General features: G+C 31.5%; 1 protein-coding gene across 4 annotated transcripts in view; it reads left to right on the plus strand.

Moving 5' to 3' along the window:
* LOC114326358 (eukaryotic translation initiation factor 4 gamma 3) overlaps positions 1 to 18,352 on the plus strand; it is a 394,838-nt gene extending 376,486 nt beyond the window's left edge. For all 4 annotated transcript variants that reach the window (XM_050641529.1, XM_050641532.1, XM_050641538.1 and 1 more), the window contains 6 exons: positions 3,904 to 4,479; positions 6,363 to 6,583; positions 6,707 to 6,841; positions 8,926 to 9,145; positions 9,798 to 9,905; positions 11,658 to 18,352. In XM_050641529.1, the coding sequence (XP_050497486.1) occupies positions 3,904 to 4,479; positions 6,363 to 6,583; positions 6,707 to 6,841; positions 8,926 to 9,145; positions 9,798 to 9,905; positions 11,658 to 11,752 (1,355 nt within the window). In that variant the 3' untranslated portion in view covers positions 11,753 to 18,352. The remainder of the gene's footprint in view (positions 1 to 3,903; positions 4,480 to 6,362; positions 6,584 to 6,706; positions 6,842 to 8,925; positions 9,146 to 9,797; positions 9,906 to 11,657) is intronic.
* The last annotated feature ends 1,383 nt before the right edge of the window (positions 18,353 to 19,735 follow it).

A 19,735-nucleotide genomic window follows, 5' to 3' on the forward strand; every position in this document is an offset into this window, starting at 1 on the left:
TCCATTATCAGCGGCATACCTCCCACCAAATAAATAAGAGATGGAAGAATACTTCTTGTCTTTAGGTCACAGGTTCCTAGCAGGAGGTGATTACAATGCGAAAAACATTGCATAGGGCTCAAGACTAACAGCTCCAGGTAGAAGTAGAGTACTATATAACATAATCCACTGCAGTTGAGTTACTTATCCACATACACTCCAACATACTAAGGATCCAGCGAAAATACCACAGCTACTTGATTTCTTCAGAGTTAAGGCTTCGGAGCTTATGGACCTAAATGTAGAATCAAATCTCGACCTTATTCTGATCACACACCAATAATAACACAAGTTAGTGCCACAATTATAGAAAAAGAAATTCCTGTAATGCTGTTCAACAAGAATACCAATTGGGAATAATATAGAAACCAAATTAATGCAGAAATTGACTTAAAAATATCAATAAAAACAAAAGCAGAAATTTTTTTTTTTTTTTTTTTTTTTTTTTTTTTTTTTTTTTTTTTTTTTTTTTTTTTTTTTTTTTTTTTGAAAAATGGCTTTGGCAGAGCCAATTAGCCAGACTTGTTTGAAACTGCAGTAAATCACTTAACAAACATCATCCACACTGCTGCGAAAAATGTAACACCAGAAATATCAAATCCTAAAAAAATCAAAACTGCCCAGTAATAATAAAAAAAGAAAACTCTGAACGATTTGGCAGCGTAATAGACACCCGACAAACAGAAGCAATTATGACAAAGCATCTAGAGAACTAAAAGAGCTTATAAACAATGTAAAGAATGCATCATTAACAAATACTTAGAAAATCTGACAAGTACAGAAGATACAGAAGACTGAACATTGGCACGCCTTGATGAGGAAAAAGCAAATACCTTCCGAGAATATCTAGAGGAAGTCTTTCAACCTCTTCCATCGCAAAACACGCCTGAAATAGAAGCTAAGATCAAAGAAACTCTTGAAGCTACATCAAATGTTCCAAATTCCAAAACTCTTCAAAGTCAAAGAGGTACATTAGACATCAGAAATAACTTAATCCCAGATAAGGCTCCAGAGTTTAATCTGATCAAAGGCCATCTTATTAAAGAACTCCCAAGAAAAGGGATCCTCACAATAAAACACTGAAAACTTTTGTTTTCTATACTTCCACAAAATTTATTATTTACAACTATGTGACTACAGCTGTTTCGGCAGAGTGCCTTTCTCAAGTGATGCCGAATGATGCACTCTGCCGAAACAGTTGTAGTCACATAGTTGTAAATAATAAATTTTGTGGAAGTATAGAAAACAAAAGTTTTCAGTGTTTTATTGTGAGATAAAATGAACTTCCATCAAGTAACGGTCGAATCCATCAATTATTTAAAAGGGATCCTGCTAGTAACAACAATATTCAATGCAGTGCTACGACTAGGATACTTCCCGGCCCAGTGGAAAGTTGCCAAGCATATACTTATTCGGAAACCTGGAAAACCTATAAATGAAGTAACTTCATACAGACCAACCAGCCTGCTCTAGAAAATCTACTCATAACCTGACTGACTCCCATAATAGAAGAAAACCACCCGATTCCTGAACACCAATTCAGACTCAGAAAGGATCATAGCACAATTGAACAGATACACAGAGTTGTGGACGAAATAAATGAAGCATTTGAGCAAAAAAGTTGCTTTCTGCATGACTGCTTTCTTAGATGTGAGTCAAGCCTTTGATAAGGTTTGGCATGGTGGACTACTGTTTAAATTTAAAAAATCCCTCCCCCACACACTGTATATTATTATGGAATCCTACCTAAAAGGAAGATATTTTACTGTGAGCTACGGACAGACATCAGAAATCACATTGATAAAGCCAGGGGTACCACAGTGCAGTGTTCTTGGTCCACTTTTTTATCTTATGAGTGGCAAGATGGCAGAACTGAAGCACATAATACAAAAATGTGACAAAAATGAGAACAGAACCACAAAAGCATACAGGGTGATTGATTAGTAGGATAAAGCTCAATAGCTCCGCTATAGTAATAGATAGCAATAAAAGTTAATAACAAAAATTTTAGCCACCTTTGAGCTTCACATTTCAAAATTAGTTAGAATGTTACAGGGTGTTCGATAACATAGTGGCAGACCAAACTGATGTTTTTTTGAATGGAACACCCTCTATTTTATTTTAAATTCGAAATCCTGTTAACTTCTCCATCACAAAAATATAAAGGTTTGTTTTATATGAAAATCGTAACCAAGTTCAACTCTCTGTATAAATAAAAATAAGCAAAACAACAATGGTTTATTAATGCCATATTTTTTAACGTATTGTCAAAATTTTCAAGAATGGTCGATATTGCTAATTTTCTTTATATCAAATACAGGGTGAGTCAAAACGCAAGTACATTATTTGCTCAGTAATTTTAAATGGAACATCCTGTATTTTATTTCACTATTGAACAGTACCATTACCGTACTTTAATTTTTAGATAACATTCCCTATGTTATTAGTTTTCGAGATATTTTCATTTTTCAATGGACCAGTAGCGTGGCCACCCAAATTACCAGAATTTAATAAACTGGACTGATTTTTTTGGGGTTACGTTAATAATGAAGTTTATAAAATACCTCCAACAACAAGGGATGAGAAAAAAAATAGAATAAAAAGTGTATTTCGATGTGTTAATTTACAAATGCTCCGTAGAGTAAGTAGCTCATTCAATGATCGTTTTTAGGCGTACATAAATGTGTTCGGAGATAATTTTGAACACCTTATGTAATTAAATATTAAAAATATTTTATTAAAAGTAGCTTCTAATTTTTTCAAACATGTTTTTTTGCAAAATGTATTACTGATAAATTGTTTCGTTCTTTATTTGTTACATTGTTACATTTACATACAAAAGTAGTGTTTAATTGTCTTCACAAAATATTGTATTTTGTGTTTGTGTTTTTTTGTAAAATTTATTACTAATTTTCTGTGTTTATTTGTTGCATTTACATAAAAAGATAGTTTTTAATTGTTTCAAAAATGTTGCATGTAGTGGTTGTGTTTTTGTTTGTAAAATGTATTACTAATAAACTATTTTTATTTCTTTATTTGCTACAGTGTTACATTGATTACCGGATTGATAATCGGTAATCTTCAATTGTCAATTCAGTCATGGCTTACTTAAAATTTAGATAAATTTAAACACCTAAAATAATTTGCTCTGAAAAATGAAAATATCTCGAAAACTAATAAATTTGGGCATAGGGAATTTTATATAAAAATTAAAGTATGTTAATGGTACTTTTCAATAATGATATAAAATATAGGGTGTTCCATTTAACATTACTGAGAAAATAATGTACTTGCGTTTTGACTCACCCTGTATTTGATATAAAGAAAAATAGCAATATCAATAATTCTTAAAATATTTGACAATAAAAAAATATGGCATTAGTAAACCATTGCTGTTGTGCTTATTTTTATTTATACAGGGAGTTGAACTTGTTACGATTTTCATAAAAAATTGGTTATAACTTTGTAAATACCCTGTATAACATTACAAACCTTTATATTTTTGTGATGGAGAAGTTAACAGGATTTCGAATATAAAATAAAATATAGGGTGTTCCATTTTAAAAAACATAAGTTAGGTCTGCCACTGTGCGGCAAAGGTGGCTAAAATTTTTGTTATTAACTTTTATTGCTATCTATTACTATAGCGCAGCTATTGAGCTTCACCCTACTAATCAATCACCCTGTATATTATGATCGGATGGTATGGGTACATATGGATGGAGAACAGACAGAATTTTATGAAGGATACATGTGGAAGAAGGCAGAACAATGATGGATATAAGAAATCTGGAAAGTGAGCTAAAAGAAAGGATGAGAAACAACACAAATATAGAACACTAATATTTCTGTTTTTTTTTTCAGATACTCGCTATGGTCAAAAAGACTCTTATCATTCGAAAGGTGCGAGTATGGAACGAGGTAGTTATAAATATGATAGTAGAAGTGGATCACGGTCTGGCTCGCAACACCGATCGAAGGATGATGGAAGAAATTCGTCGTCCTCGTCACAACGTAACATACCAGCAGCTGCACCTACTATGTTACCACCTCAATCGTCAGTTACTCCAGCGCCGTCCGTTTCGGCTGTTGCGGCGGTTCCTGAAGTACAACTCACCGAAGACCAACGGTATAGGCGAATACTCAATTGTGCGGACGAATACGTTAGTGGAAATAGCAATGTTGATGAATATTTCGCTGATATTAGTTCGTGTGTACCTTTATCGTACATCCCTAGTATGATTAATGACACATATTTACATGTATTAGAAAAATCTCAACAAGTGAGATTAAAAACGGGTGCATTATTTGCTAAGTTAGTAGGAATTGGTAAAATATCAGTAGACGATTATTGTCAAGGATTGGAGGAATTGCTATCACAAGCTGACGATCTGAGAATTGATATTCCAAAACTTTGGGACTATTTAGCAGAAGTTTTAGGTAAGTTTTTATTTTATGTGATATATTATTAAATAGTTATTATCATTATCATGAACAGCTATTGCATCTATCGTGAGATGTAAGCCTCCCTTAGGCTAAGGCTCCACGGGTGACAAATTTACGCTAGCAGTAAAACGAACTTAACGACGTTCTACACCTTCGGCAAAGAATTAAGGATTTGCATGAAATTTTAGTATGTTATAGTTTACTTCAAAAACTAAGACTTGATTTTTTAAAAATTGTTTTACCGTGCCGTTTAATTACTATTAAGGGTCAAAGTTAAGTTTTAACATGGGCTCTTATGGGAATTCTTAAAAAGTTAATAACTTTTGACCCAAATTTACGATTTTTAATTATTTGTGCTAAATTAAAGGTTTTTTTGTAAGGAATAACATATTAAAAAATGAGGATTGTTTACCGTACCATTTATTTTTAATTTATTACAATTAATTCCGTAATTTATTCCGTAATTTCTGTAACTTATTATAATTTATTTTTATAAAGTATTCAATCTGAAACATATGATTTGAGTATTCTGCTATAAATGAATTGTTACCAACTTTCGCTTGCATATAAGTTTCCCCCCTTTCCTCTGAGAGGCATACCCCGCAACGAAGGTGTAGAACGTCGTTAAGCTTCCGCGGAACGGAATAGGAATAGCCGAACTGATCCGACTACAGGATCTGTACGTAGTCGGTTCAGTTCGGCTATTCCTATTCCGTTCCGCGGAACCTTAAGTTCGTTTTACGGCTACTGCTAGCGTAAATTTGTCGCCCGTGGTGCCTTAGCCTTAGGTGTGTTCATTCATTTTTGTTTGCTGTTTTTTGCATCCATTCCTTCATGTCATCAGTCCATCTTGTTTGAGGTCTGCCTCTACTTCTTTTGCTTGCTCTTGGCCATTCAAAAAATTTGCTTCATCCAACAGTTGTCTTCCATTCTTCCTGTGTCCTGCCCAGTGCCATTTTAACATGGCAGTCTTCTGGGTCACATCTGTTACTTTTTCGTCTATCTCTTCATTGCCACTGAGCTTAATGTTGAACATTCTCCATTCAATAACTCTCTGAGTCACTTGACGTTTGTGGACTACGCAGTTGTTAAAAGCCTATGTTTCAATTTCATATGTCAGAAGTATAACAGTTATTATACTACTCAATATATTGTGTTTTATCATAATATATAAGATTAAAATTAAAAATTTACAAAGTCTCACAACTAAAGGTTTTCTTAAAATCGTCACTCCATGTTCAGGTTGTGAGTTCCTACATCATGTGATGCCATATGCTGGGTTGGTAATGGCTTTCTGCTAATACAACATAGTGCATATACACCAATCACATACGGTAAGGATTGTAACAGTATCTTGAAGATATTGGTATTTCAAAAATGGACTGACCTGCTCAAAGTCCAGACCTTAATCCTACTAATTAGCAAATATGAAGCCTTCTTAATAGGCGTGTAAAATGTCATATACCTGCTCCAACAAGATACAGAAGAGCTTCAAATGGCTCATTGAAGAATGACTCACTTTTCCCCGAAGGGACTTCGAAAATGTGATCAGTTGTATGCCAGAATCGTGGTGGAAACACACATTATTGAAACGAGTGATACTTGTCATTTCTTGACCCTATAATTTAATTACTGCTATAACTGTAACGGTTCATCGAAGTTTTCAATACATTTATTATTTTCTCAAATTTCTCCTTGTTTTCCAAGTTACATTGTTACTAATAATAATTTCGGATTATATGCTACAAAAGTAACTGACTGAATACACAATAGACTTATTTTTATATACATAAAAAAGAAAAAAAATTAAAAAATCAAAATTTGCTTAAAATTTGTGGGTTTCTTTGACACATAATTTATTTGCAATTTTGTTTCAGTTGATTTAATTACCGAACAAGTAGTCCCACTTAAAAGGCTGCACAAATCGTTCAGCATACTCATTGAGCTGAATCAAGCTGATAAGTTGCTGGCTCCACTATTTAAACTAGTTATTAGTAATAAGGGATCGCATTTCTTGCATAGTCAATGGCAGTCGTCAGGTTTGCAATTAGCCGATTTTATGGATACTGCACAGATAGGCTCATTCATTAGCGACAATGTAAGTAAATCTGTTTTAAATAAGATCTAAGATTTTTGTTAGATGAAATAATGATGAATAAACAATTTTAGCTTTAATTTATTTACTGTTGGTAAACCATACCTGAATGTTGTTACTTTTTAGCAATTGGAATTCTTGTTGGGAGGAGCGGCACCAGCAGTAGATCAGAGTCGATTATCTTACGATGATATTCAGGAAAAGATACTGAATTTCCTTCGGGCAGATAAAACTATTGATGATATCCACGATTGGGTAATGGTAAGTAAAATTTGAATTATTGTTTCAATTATTTTAAACAAAAACTGAACATTTATTTCAGTGTAAAGGTAGGATTCTGACATCGACGGAAGGCGACAGACGGCAGTTACAGTTGTTACTATGACATACATATTTACTTTGCACTATTAATTTATACTTATGTCATGGTAACAACTGTATGTAACAATACCTATGTCATGGTAACAACTGTAACTGCCGTCTGCAGTTGCTGTTTGCTGCCTGCCGTCGATGTCAGAACCATACCTTAAATCCTAAATTTATTATTTAACCAAGTTTTTCATATAATTTATTTAACAGGGGGGTTATGACTGAAGCTACTTCTTCTTTCAACTGTAAATGATAAAAGGGCAGAATCGTAAAACAGGTCAATCACCTGAGCACTAGTTTATGGATCATATTATAATAAACCTTAAAAGACTGTATCGGAATCTAGTATATATCCATAAAATAAATTCTTATAATACCCATAAGAATTTATTTTACAAGTGCATTTTTATACCCAATTCAAACATTAGTAAATGCTTAGACAAATGGAATTCAAACTTGGTTATTTATAAACAAACTAAATCGAATGAGAATTAAACTCCAATCGCGGTTAAGCTGTAACTTGAAGTCAAATACGTAAATGCACAAAATTAAAATCTGGTTTCACCTAAAGCTTTAATTTAAAGTGATCAGTGTACCTACATTTTTACACATTTTGAAAGTAGTCTGTCACTTGTTTCTGCTTCTTTGAGTAGAAAACATGTTTCTTTATTCTACATTGCACTTTATGTAGCATCAGCTTTTCAGCAAGTAGCACATTGTCCTGGTTATCGAGGTATTCTAGAAATTCTTTGTGAGTCACTTATCTACCAGCTACAAGCTCCTCTTCTTTATCACTTTTTTCATTTTCTCCTCAGCATTTTCTTAGGATATGTTCATCCGTTAGATGCTCAAATTCCGGGTAGGTAACGTTGCAAAATAATCACTCTTACAGGTTTCCTGCGTCCGCATTCTCTCCCCCAAGAACTGAGTTCATTAAACTCATAAGCACAGGCAGTTCATTTTCATCTTTTCCAACTGCTAGTTCGACATAATTTTTGATGTTTAGTAACAGTTTTCTCCATGACTTCACAATTGTTGAATACTTTACAGACTCCCATGCAAATGTGGTAAGTCATATCCCTTGATATTAAAAAAAGCTTTTACAGAATCGCGGATAGAGTAGAGTTGACTAGTAAAAAGTGCAAGAAAACTTAATGTCTAGACATTAATGAGAATGAACATTACAGAACACAAATGGTCGCAGAAAGTAAAATTGACAATTCTGAGAGGTAGAAATAGGAGAGCAAATAAAGAAACAAAAAAAGAATGTGTGTGTAATTTGTATGCACGTAAGAAGTTATACTTCTATTATATAATTTTAACGAAATAAATAAATATACTTAACAGTTACAATACCAAAAATTAACAATAATTACCAAAAATTAACCAAAACTTAACAATACCAAAAATAAAAAATAAAAATGAATATGAATCATCCGGGATTTGAACCCGCGATCTCTCGATCTCTGGTCCAATGCTATACCAACCGAGCTATCAAGCCCCGTGCTATTGACGTGTCGGATATAATTACACATCACGGTGACAAATAGATCAAAGTGAAGTATAAAAATAGATATTTTATTATCTTACGCCCGATGAAGGCAAATCCAAAGACACAAAAATTATAATAAATCATACATTTACTAAGAACACTAATATATTCTTTTAATGACTTATTTGCGCTGATACTTACATACTTTGAAAGATTAGCAACGAACTACATACTGTCTCTCTGCGCATGCGCCAGGGAATTATAAAATTTCACCCTCGATCGTAAAGAAGTATAACTTCAAAAATCGATTCTAGGGGACACAAAAAAACCTTGCAAACCGATACCTAAAAACTGAAAAAAGCGTTAATTTCATATATTATAATGTATTTGGTTACGATTTTTTAAACCTTTATAAATATGCAGCGTCTTTATAAGTGTATGTACTAAATATTTTTTTTATAATAACCATTGCTTTTCTTTTTAGACAAATGTAGGAGAGAAGGGTGTTAAAGAAAATAAATTTATCAGGGCTTTGGCGATGGCCTGTTTTGAAGACTCAATAAACAAGAACAACAAACCCAATTCCGACAGATTGGAGCAACACCTTCCGTTGTTGCACAAATATGTCGACAATAAACCCGGGTTTGAACTTGAATGCTTGTATGCCCTTCAAGCTCTGAACAATAAAATGGAATACCCTGGAGGTAAGCTTTTGTCTTATATTTTTGAAAATTCTAGCAATTTTATTTTGTCTCTTCCATGTATGACCATTCAAGTAATAAACATTTAACTCATTCATTTTTAGTAATGTCTGCTGTAAATATTTTTTATTTATGGAATATCTTTACTATCAGAATTTTACTAAATAAAAAAGTAAATAAAGAATATAAAGAATCAAAAAATATATATGACTAAAACTTTTAACTGTATGCATAGTATGAACTATGAAGAACATTAAACCCAGAAAAAGTATTTGAAACCCTTAAAAGGATTTATTATCTTCTTTTTTGAATCACTGACTCAATTATCAGGTACAAAACTGATTCTTGATCAGATGGTATTGATTGCTAAACATATGAAAACTCAAATAGAAAAGTATAAAAAGGAATATACTGTAACATAAAAAAGTAACAAAACACAATATCACAACTCAGAACTTGATATAGCTATTTTGTCAAGAACCAGAACCATACAAAATTAATGAGTGGTATATAAAAGCATATTGTAAAGTAAATGAACCATTAGTTAAGAGAAATAATTAAAATTTCGTATTTATAGCAAATATTATAATAAATTACAAAATATTGATCTTTTTCTTCACTGATTTCACGTTTGCTAACTTTGTTTTGTTTTTAGGTCTCTTACTACAAATATGTGATAAAATTTATGAATTAGGTTGTTGCTCTCAAGAAAGTTTTGTCGCTTGGGAACAAAGTGACGATCCAGCAGAACAAGAGGGTAAAGGTAAGTTCAAATATATATGTAAATTATTTACATGCAAGTTTTTCATAAACCATTATCTGTGAGTGATGAAAGTGTTACTAATGGAAAATCAAATATTTGATTGCACATTTTTTACAATTATTTTTTTCACTAATTGAAATTTCACTACCATCACAGTAATTGCTATGGTTTTTGAAATATTACCATAAATGACAGTCTAACTAATATAATTCTGAATAATAGTTCCCAAGAAAAAATATGCTTCTACAGCTATATTGGGTTACACTTTACACCATTCAACATTTCCCAAACAGCATTTGTTTCTGTGCGGTCATTGATTGCTTTCAGCCTTTTCTTCTCTCTTTAATCCCACATATTTTGAAACAAATTTTCAACAACAAAATAATTGGTGTCATTTAAATAAACAGAATATAATCCATCAAAAACGTAGGTTAATGCAAATGGACATTACCTTATCAGGACATATGGCAAAGAGGACTAAAAAGGTTATTACACATCATTTTATAGTACAGTACATCCTCCAGATCTTTGTTCGATGAATGTTGTTGTCTATGGACAGGCTACTTAAGTTCATCATTTTAGTGTCTTAAGAAAGTAACCTAACATAAAAAATAATTCATGAACAATGTCATACTTATCTAAAAATCTGGCGGATGAACTGTACTTTCCCAAAGCTGCACACTTGCTGTAAGCCAACCTTGATAGTCGGATGGCAATAATATATACTTTCTCTCTACCTAACATTGTTTATACACATTATTCTATGTAAACCTCAACTTGCTTTAAATTATTGTTCAAAAAGTAGTAAAATATTGAAACCGTCCACCAAATTTTAGACTCAATAAAATTGTCAATTTTATTTGTTTTTTATTTTATTGAATCATCATCATCAGTAGCTCGACAACCCTTTTTGGGTCCTGGCTTGTTCTAGGATTTTCCGCCATTCTGTTCTGTTCCTTGCTTTGTTCTTCCAGTGGGTAATCTCAAGTGTTTTCAGATCTTGTTCCACTTGTTCCATGTATCTAAGTTTGGGTCTTCCCTTTGACCTTCTCCCTACTGATGTTTGCTTCATTATATGTTTTGGTGTTTCGGTCTCCAACATTCGTTCAACATGGTCAATCCAGTGCAGATGTCCAATCTTTATGGATGTTATGACGTCGGGTTCGTTGTATGCTGCGTCTAGTTCAAAATTATATCTTCTGCGCCATACGTCATTTTCTTTCACCCCCATATATATGTGTCTAAGGATTTTTCGTTCAAACGTACCTAACAAGCTCTCATCGCTTTTCGACAGTGTCCATGTCTCTGATCCATATGTCCATGTCTCTGATCCATATATAAGGACCGGTTTTATCAGGGTTTTGTATATTTTGCATTTGGTTTTTCTCGTGATGTTGTTAGATCTTAGATGTTTAATGAGTCCATTATATGTTTTATTAGCAATATGCATTCTTCTCTTAACTTCTTCGCTTACATTGTTATCTGCGGTAACTAGTGAACCTAGATATGTAAAAATGTTTACGCTTTCGATGTTATAGTCTCCTATTATTGTCAGATTCTGTAGGTTTCTTTGACCTGTCGATTTGCTGGCCAAATTAAAAGATAACAAGATTTGAAAGGCATAATATTTAATCCAATACATATACGAATCTATGATTTTTCTTGTACAGGACATGGGCCTATAATATTGGTATGAGGAAATTTATTTAGGATGTCCGTTTATTAAGTAATAACATTTTCTTTTTATTTCAGGTGTCGCTATGAAGCAGCTAACGTCATTCTTCTGTTCATTGAAAGAAAATGATGATGATGACGATTCGTTGGGTTCGGATCTGGAAGCAGATTAGCGGTTAATAAGTGTGCCGGTGATTTTGGCGCCTATATAGACGGACTACATTAAATTAAAAAAATTATAAATATATAATTAAGAGCAACTCAACGAGTGATGAGATTGACTTATCGGCAAACGTAAACTCTTAGTTAAAATTTATACAATTGTTTATATTATATATATATTATACATATTTAATTATATACTATATATGAAAACTGTTGTGGAATTCTACGTGAGTGCGGGAAAAAGAGAATATCAAGTGCCCTCTGAAAATAAAAATAGAATATACAATGCGAAAAAGACAAAAAAAATTTTTAAATTTAAGTATAGACTCTGTGAACGCTCATCAGATATTTTCAAGAGGAAACGAGAAATGTCAGTGTAGTTGAAATTGGGCTCAGTGTAGTGCGGCTTCTATTTTTATTTTGCAGGATGTTTTGAATTTGTTGGAACTGTCGATTGCGCTGGTCTTCTCCAAAATACTGCTCCCGATGCTTGCGGATTGTATCAAAGCGAACATCCTGTATACTTTATTGTAATTTATGTTAAAATATATATTGTGAAAGTGTCAGTTGACGCTAAATTTGTCTGAAAACAACAACTGGGTCAAATCAAAAATGTTCGTTCTCGCTGGTAGAGTATTGTTTTTTGATGTTTTAATAGCCAATAGCTATGCAGGTATCTAAAACAATAGTTTGTGATTTGGCGACAGTTTATATGTTTCAGATTTTTTTGCTTTCTAACGGCACTTCTCTATATACAAGATGTGCCAAAAAATTACTTTTTATAGTTGATTACTTCCAAACTTTTAATACATTATATATCAGGATCGAAACGAATGATACTTTTTGGCACATACTGTAAGAGTATAAGTATACAATAAAACTTGAGCATATACCTAATAGTTACGTTATAACATAAGGATGGCATAAAATACTACTACAAAGTTGACGTTACCATCAAATGTTAGAGGTATGGCAGAGGCATAATTTTACTTTGTTTGATCATTTTTATGTGTACGAGTTTTGCATTTATATCTATAGAGTTCTATTTGAAATGTAAACATTTTTAAGTAGTTCTCTAGTATACGACGTGTTGTTAATGATTGATTTCTTTGCGTTTTCTTTTATCTCGGTTTTTAAAAAGGTCGACAGTTTCCATCCGAAGTTTCTTTGTATTACTTCTCACTTACTGCTTTAATTTATACATATATGTATTTTATATTTGAATACTTTTTATTGTTTATAGTAATATTGTTTTAGAGGTAAAGAGTTCTTTGGTCGTCGCCAATTACTGGGCCCTAAGATCTTGTAAGTTTTAACAGTGGTATTCTTGGCATTGAAAATGTCCAATGCCATTATTTTTGTTATCGATCGATTTGTTATCCTCTCGTAGGGTGGTAGTATGCCTTTATTGACTCTCCACTATTATCATCCCAAGATTGACACAGCTATATACAAGTGTGTCGTGATCAATGCAACAGAGCTTATCAAACGATATTTAACTGTACCTTTGCTTGAAACACTTGGATCAGTAACCACCACAAATCAAAATTAAGTAGGTAATAATATAAAGTTGTATATTTTCAAATATTTTTTTTTATTTATAAATCTACTAAATATTCCATATACTCTTTTTAAAACTTACACCTTTTTTTATTAATATATTTTTATTATACTGACCCATATATTCCTTCAAATGGGAATGACTTTTATCAATGTCATCTTTTACTGTAATGTGTCTCATCTAATTCATTCTTATGTGCATCCCTATATCATGTTTTTAATGGATAGTTAACTATTTAGATGGGAAATAAGCCACAATTAAATTGAAAAAAAAATTTTATTAACGTTTCGACGCCCAAATCGGGTGTCGTTGTTAAAATACAAAATACTACTATTAGTAGTATTTGTATACTAAAATAGTATACTAAATACTATTAGTAGTATTTTGTTTTTTTGACAACGACACCCCATTTGGGCGTCGAAACGTTAATAAAATTATTTTTTTTTTTCAATTTAATTGTGGCTTATTTCCCATCTAAATAGTTAATTATAAAAATGCCACAAGGAAATAGCTTCAGAACAACATTTTTAATGGATGTTATAAATCAAAGCCGTAAGATTACATACATATTGTACATATTTACAGTGCCCAATTTTTTTTACTTTTTATATGATATATATCTCTTCATTCACGACTAAGTGATACCATATGGAAAACCGTTCAATATGGGGTGCCGATAAAGCTAGTCGTGAGGTTTTTTTAAATTTCTTCATATTTGACCTTTTTTATTGTTAATATGTTAATTATCTTGCAATTATATTACAAATTGTCATTGGCAAAGGACTTTGTTAATCTGCATGATTCCATTCTGATCTAGTACTTCAGCTCCGGATTTCTGGTACTGTTGGTATCAAATAAAACTGCAACCAGATTTTTCTTGATCACATAAGAACGGATAGTTATGTATTTATTATTCCAAATACAGAATATAATCCTAGTTTTCTCGTAATGCTTATTTTCTATTTTTTACACTCATGTGGAATTTTGGATCTATTTTGCTTAAAGGTATCAACAGTTAAATTTTTCGCTTTCAGTATATTACAACTATTCTCGCGACCTAACCAAATGGCGCAAGTAGTATTCCTCTTTATACCTTGAATAGGTGTTTAGTAGAAAGATCAAACATGCTATAAAGCGTGAAAATATATATAAACTTTATTGTGGAGTTTTTTGAGACTGATTCGCTTTTAAAACAAAATTTATTTTGTATTATTGATTTTGTATTAATGTTGTATTATTTGAAATCACAGTGTCATCCATTACTTAATCGCACATCTACAGCTTAAATTGAATGTCTTATCCGTCGATATTCCATTCTAATTCAGTGTTAATTTAGTAATCACATGAAATATTGTATTGTCATTTTTGGAAAGATGAAATAAAGGATACTTAATTAATTTAAAGAACATTTTAAGAACGGATATAGACTACATAAGTAAATTTTAAATTTATAATAAAATACAAGCAGTTTCTTTTATTTCAAGATATACAACTTTATACTGTTTTGCTAATTTGGTTGATTATAATTTGATACTATTTCAGTCGAAGGAGTATTCAATATCGAGCTTTGTTTTCACAGTAGACTGTTGCATTTAGAGGCGCGCATTTTATATATTATATGTGTATATTGTACTAAAAAGTTTATCTGTTTGGCATATCTCAGTCAATTTCTCGAAAATTGACCAGAAGGTATATTCTTAATGACTTCATCTCGTTCAAACTGACAGAGTATATGCCGTACTGATTAACATAAATAAGTACAGTATGTACAGCGTTTTAACTAAGAATTCTTTTTTAAATTGCAACGGACAAATCTTAAAATACACATTTGCAAAGGAAGTGAAATATAGCAATAATATATTACTCCATTTTTATAACGTTTTAAAGTTACAAGTTACATATTATTATTCGTAGTAGTGGTCATGTTTAACCTTTTGTTGCCAACATTTACAGTCTGATTAATCATTTAGTTATGCGAAGAAAAAAATACCTCCAATATTAAACATTTTTCCATTTTCAAAACAGGGCATTCGATAAAAGAGCAGTACTTCAAGCAATGTGATATGTGTGCAGCTTTCCTCAAAAGAATATTGTTCCTATAATATTCTCCTTATCTAGAACATCTCTAGTTTTAATATTTTTAAAACATTATCACATTCCCTCCTATTTTTCAATCGTAATATCGTAAATAGAAAAGCAAAAATGCGTGTCTCTTATCAAGCTGGAAAATACTGCCTGTTGAAGGGATATCTGTCAAGCCAAGAAATAATGTGCACACATTTTCTCAACTAATCTCAAACGGTTATGTCTAATATTGCTAATGCTTTACTAGAATTGTTACAAATAATCGATCAACAATACCATTGTTCAAAATTTTCGACATTTGAAACTTTTTTGTCTATCAAAATAATTCCTTTTTTCCAATTTATAAAATTATCTTTCCATTTTGTCTATTTTTGTACATGTGTATCCTATTGTAAAGGATGTTTGGTAGCCATAATCTTTCAAATAGTTTTCTTTAATTGTATGATAAATTCTTTTAAATACCAATAAAAGGAAATCCCATTTTAGATCTTTGTCTCGGTCGCCATCAATGGTTATACATTACGTTTTACCACGTTTTCTTTTGTTTAGATACTTCTTCTCCACTCATCAAAGCTAAGAGTAAAATTATTGAATAATAACAATAAAGACCTATGACACATTAAATTTGCATGTCAACAAAATATTAAAAAGGAATGGTAATAAATCTGCCTAACATACCTAATATAAACGCAGCAAACATTGGAATTTGCAGATACATATACAGTGAAAATAATGATGATGATCATAAAATAAACAAAATTACATCAGATACATAATGAAACTCGTACGGTATAGGACGTTTCATCGCCGGCCGTTTCATCGCCAGTTAATTAATCGCTGACTGATTTATTTCCAAATTTCCGACCAATTTTCTACAGTTACATTTATGATTTATTTTTAATATTAATTAGGAATTCTAGGAAATGACCTAACCTAACCTGACACTACGTAAATTTGAACATATATATTTCTACAAGGCCATTTAACACTACAAATTTAATACTATTTAGTATCAAATTTAGGGGAAGTAGAAATGGAACAGTAAATTAATATAATAATATTTTTTTATCTTTTTAATTGTCATAAGTTTTGAACTGAATTTAACGTCGTGTCGTGTCATCTCCCATAATACAAAATCAACTGACTAACTGGAGATAAAACGGACGGCGATGAAACGTTCCATTCCGCTTTTTGTATAAGAGAAGGAACGTGCGATGCTTTCTATGTGTCGTAGGAGAAGACGTATGTAATTAATTTTTATTATTAAAAACTAAAGAATCTCCAAGTGGAATCAGCACGAAACAATGAAAATCTATTCATAAAAACTATTCAAGTTATCCTGTTTCTAAGACACGTTTCCTGTCACTGTCCTGTCACATTTGTTAAGAAGGCAAACTTAATTTCATTGTCATTTAGCAGAGACTGAATGAATTATTTTTTCGTCTATGTAAATCGCTTCGTGAAAGAAATCATGGGACAACGAATCCCTATAACTAATACCAATTTAAATGTAATCTCGCTCACAATTAACTAAAACATGACATGAACCTTCGGTACAATCCGTCAACAAAAGGTTAAAAATGTTTTGGTCAACAGTTATTTATGCAATTTGTGTAGTAAAAGACTTCTTGATTTTGTTTGGTGTATTCAGTTAACTTCCTTTTAAAGGCAAATTCTAAACAATGTCTGTGATAGTAGAATAACGATTATTCTTAAAAGTCACAAAGCATGCGTTATTTGATGAGATTGCAACAATCTCAAATTGAAAGCAGATAGGGTAGTTTGTAATTATACAAAAAGTGTTGTGTATTTTGATAATTATTGCTTTCATTGTGCCAAATTGTAAAAATTAACGAAATTTTTATTGGTATCGAAAGAAGGTTGATAACAAGCCGCAGTAATTTGTGGATTTGTTTTGAATAATTTTATCATATTTGAGTTTTAATTTGGTCAGGGTTATAGTGGATTTGAAACGTGCAATTAATACTTATTTTGTATGTAATTTAAATAAAATAAGAAGTCTGTACATATTTTATTAGCCATTCAATTATTATTTCTTCGTAGTAGTTTCTTCTAGATGACATTTGGAATTGGTTCAATAGTGACTCTTTCATTTTCTGATGCTATATAGATATAAAAGTGGAACCAACCCTGAAAACAGGGTACGTCTCCATACTTGTTCCATTTCGTGAATTTTTAGTCACACTATTCGATTATTGACTTGTTTAATTAAAAGCGAATCTATTTTTTTTTTACACAAAACTACTGTCCAAATAGAATACCATTAATTCATGTTTAAAATATCAAATTTTTCAGATATTTAAGGCAAATTTACAAATTACTATAAATTTATTTTTAATGTTTTCTAAACTCATAAAAATATACGGAGTTTAATTTGTTTTAAACCCCATTGTTTTGAACAATTAATTTCAGATGCAAATATTTTTGCATATATATTTTGAATTTTTCAATATATTGTCGATCTAGTATCACTTCGATATTATGCTTATAAAATTTTTTGTAGACGAAATTTATGAACATCCTAAAAATACTTCCAGAGGAGATAGTACAGTATAGCTCCAAGAAAAACTGACTTACTGGAAAAGTTCTAGTTACTTGTAGAAATATTCCCGAAAAGACATTCTACTGCTCTACAGGATTGTCAATACTGTTAAGTTATATATATTTGAATAGGTATAATAAAATTGTTCTGTATAAAGAAATATGTGCAGCTGCACATTTCAGTTTTGGATAATCAAATTTCTTGGTTATATAGAATGTTTATTTATGTGAAGGTGAAGATAATTTTGGTATGATCTGAAACTGTTTTGAGCGACTGTTGGCTAGTCAGAAAATGATCGTGTACGAAATATTGTATATATTTTTTTGAAACATATACAGTATTTTTCTGACTGATGATTTGTATATAGACTTCCTCCAAAATAAATGCGTTTAAACAGAGTGTTTTCCACTATTAGTGTTTTATTACATTTTCCTTTCTCAGTGTTTCAATGAATTTTTTTATACGAGAATAAACGCAATGAATTGTAATACAGATTGTACAAAACTTTTGTTTATATTTGACGTTTTGATTTCCAACATGAAAATCGTTTTCAAAAAAATCTTGAAATTAAATTGTGAGAAAATGATTTAACCCTAAATATTATTTTATTACAATGCATTGTGATTTACTCCCATGTAAAAATATTGAATGAAAAACATGCTACAAGAAAACAGCTTCAGGACCATGAGTGTTTATATTGCAGATAATGTTGGGACTACTACAGTACCTGCTGGTAAACGTACTGTTACAGTAATATTAAGGAATAAATCAATATAATTTTTGTTAATAGCCATAGGCAAAAAGCTTGAAAAATACAAATACGGGGAAATTGTCTATCCACTGGGAGTGTTGCCATGGATATCGATGACATGTGGACAGTGCAAGGCCGAATTATGGTGTTATTATCTTAAAAATCACTATACTTAGCAAAATTTCTTTATACTAATTAAAAAAACTTGATAGTGGGCAAATCCTAGATTTTCAACCTTTGTTTACAAACTATATGACAGTCATGACTTCACACTTCAGTTGTCGGCCTTAAAATCTCTTCGTATTTTTCTATATTATTAAACTATTTATGTTATTATATCAGATATTCTCTACCATATAGAGCAGATCTAGCAAATTTCTATTAATGTATTGATGCATTAACACAAAATTATTGGTAAACTTTTAAACAATCTCTTGTTTGTATAAATCACACATAAGATCGTCCTCCGCGTCTTCATGAGTGTGCCACATGACCTAAAATCATAGTTAACGCTCCCAATGGATAAAGATTGAATTTTAGTGATTATATTAGGTTTGTTCTAGCATGTAGTTTGGTATGATTTGACACCAGATTATTGTACTGCTTTACTGCGCATGTTCAGTCCATAAACTGTTTTTTGCTAGAACGCTTTTATATCTGACTAGATACCAACGTCAAATGTGAAATAAAATTTCTCTTCTGTGACTGGTTCATGTTTGTTGTTATTTATAACTTTGAGGTAAGATTACTAACACATTTTTCAAGTATCCAAATTTTCAAGATTGTGTGCTTGAACGCCATCGGACAAATGCGCATGCTTCTGATAATTTCAAATCGTTTGAACCTAATGCTAGATCAAACCTAAAGGCATTATCATACGTATCTGTTTTTGTCATGTCTGACAATGTTTGCAAATCCATGTAGGTATGTATTAGGCTGAAACTTTTAAATTATGTATTAAAGTATTTATGTATGTACAGTGGAACCTCGATAACTCGGATTAATCGGGACCGCGGCCGATCCGGGTTATC

The sequence above is a fragment of the Diabrotica virgifera genome, chromosome 1 (genome assembly GCF_917563875.1).
Source record: "Diabrotica virgifera virgifera chromosome 1, PGI_DIABVI_V3a".
NCBI classification, from domain to species: domain Eukaryota; kingdom Metazoa; phylum Arthropoda; class Insecta; order Coleoptera; family Chrysomelidae; genus Diabrotica; species Diabrotica virgifera.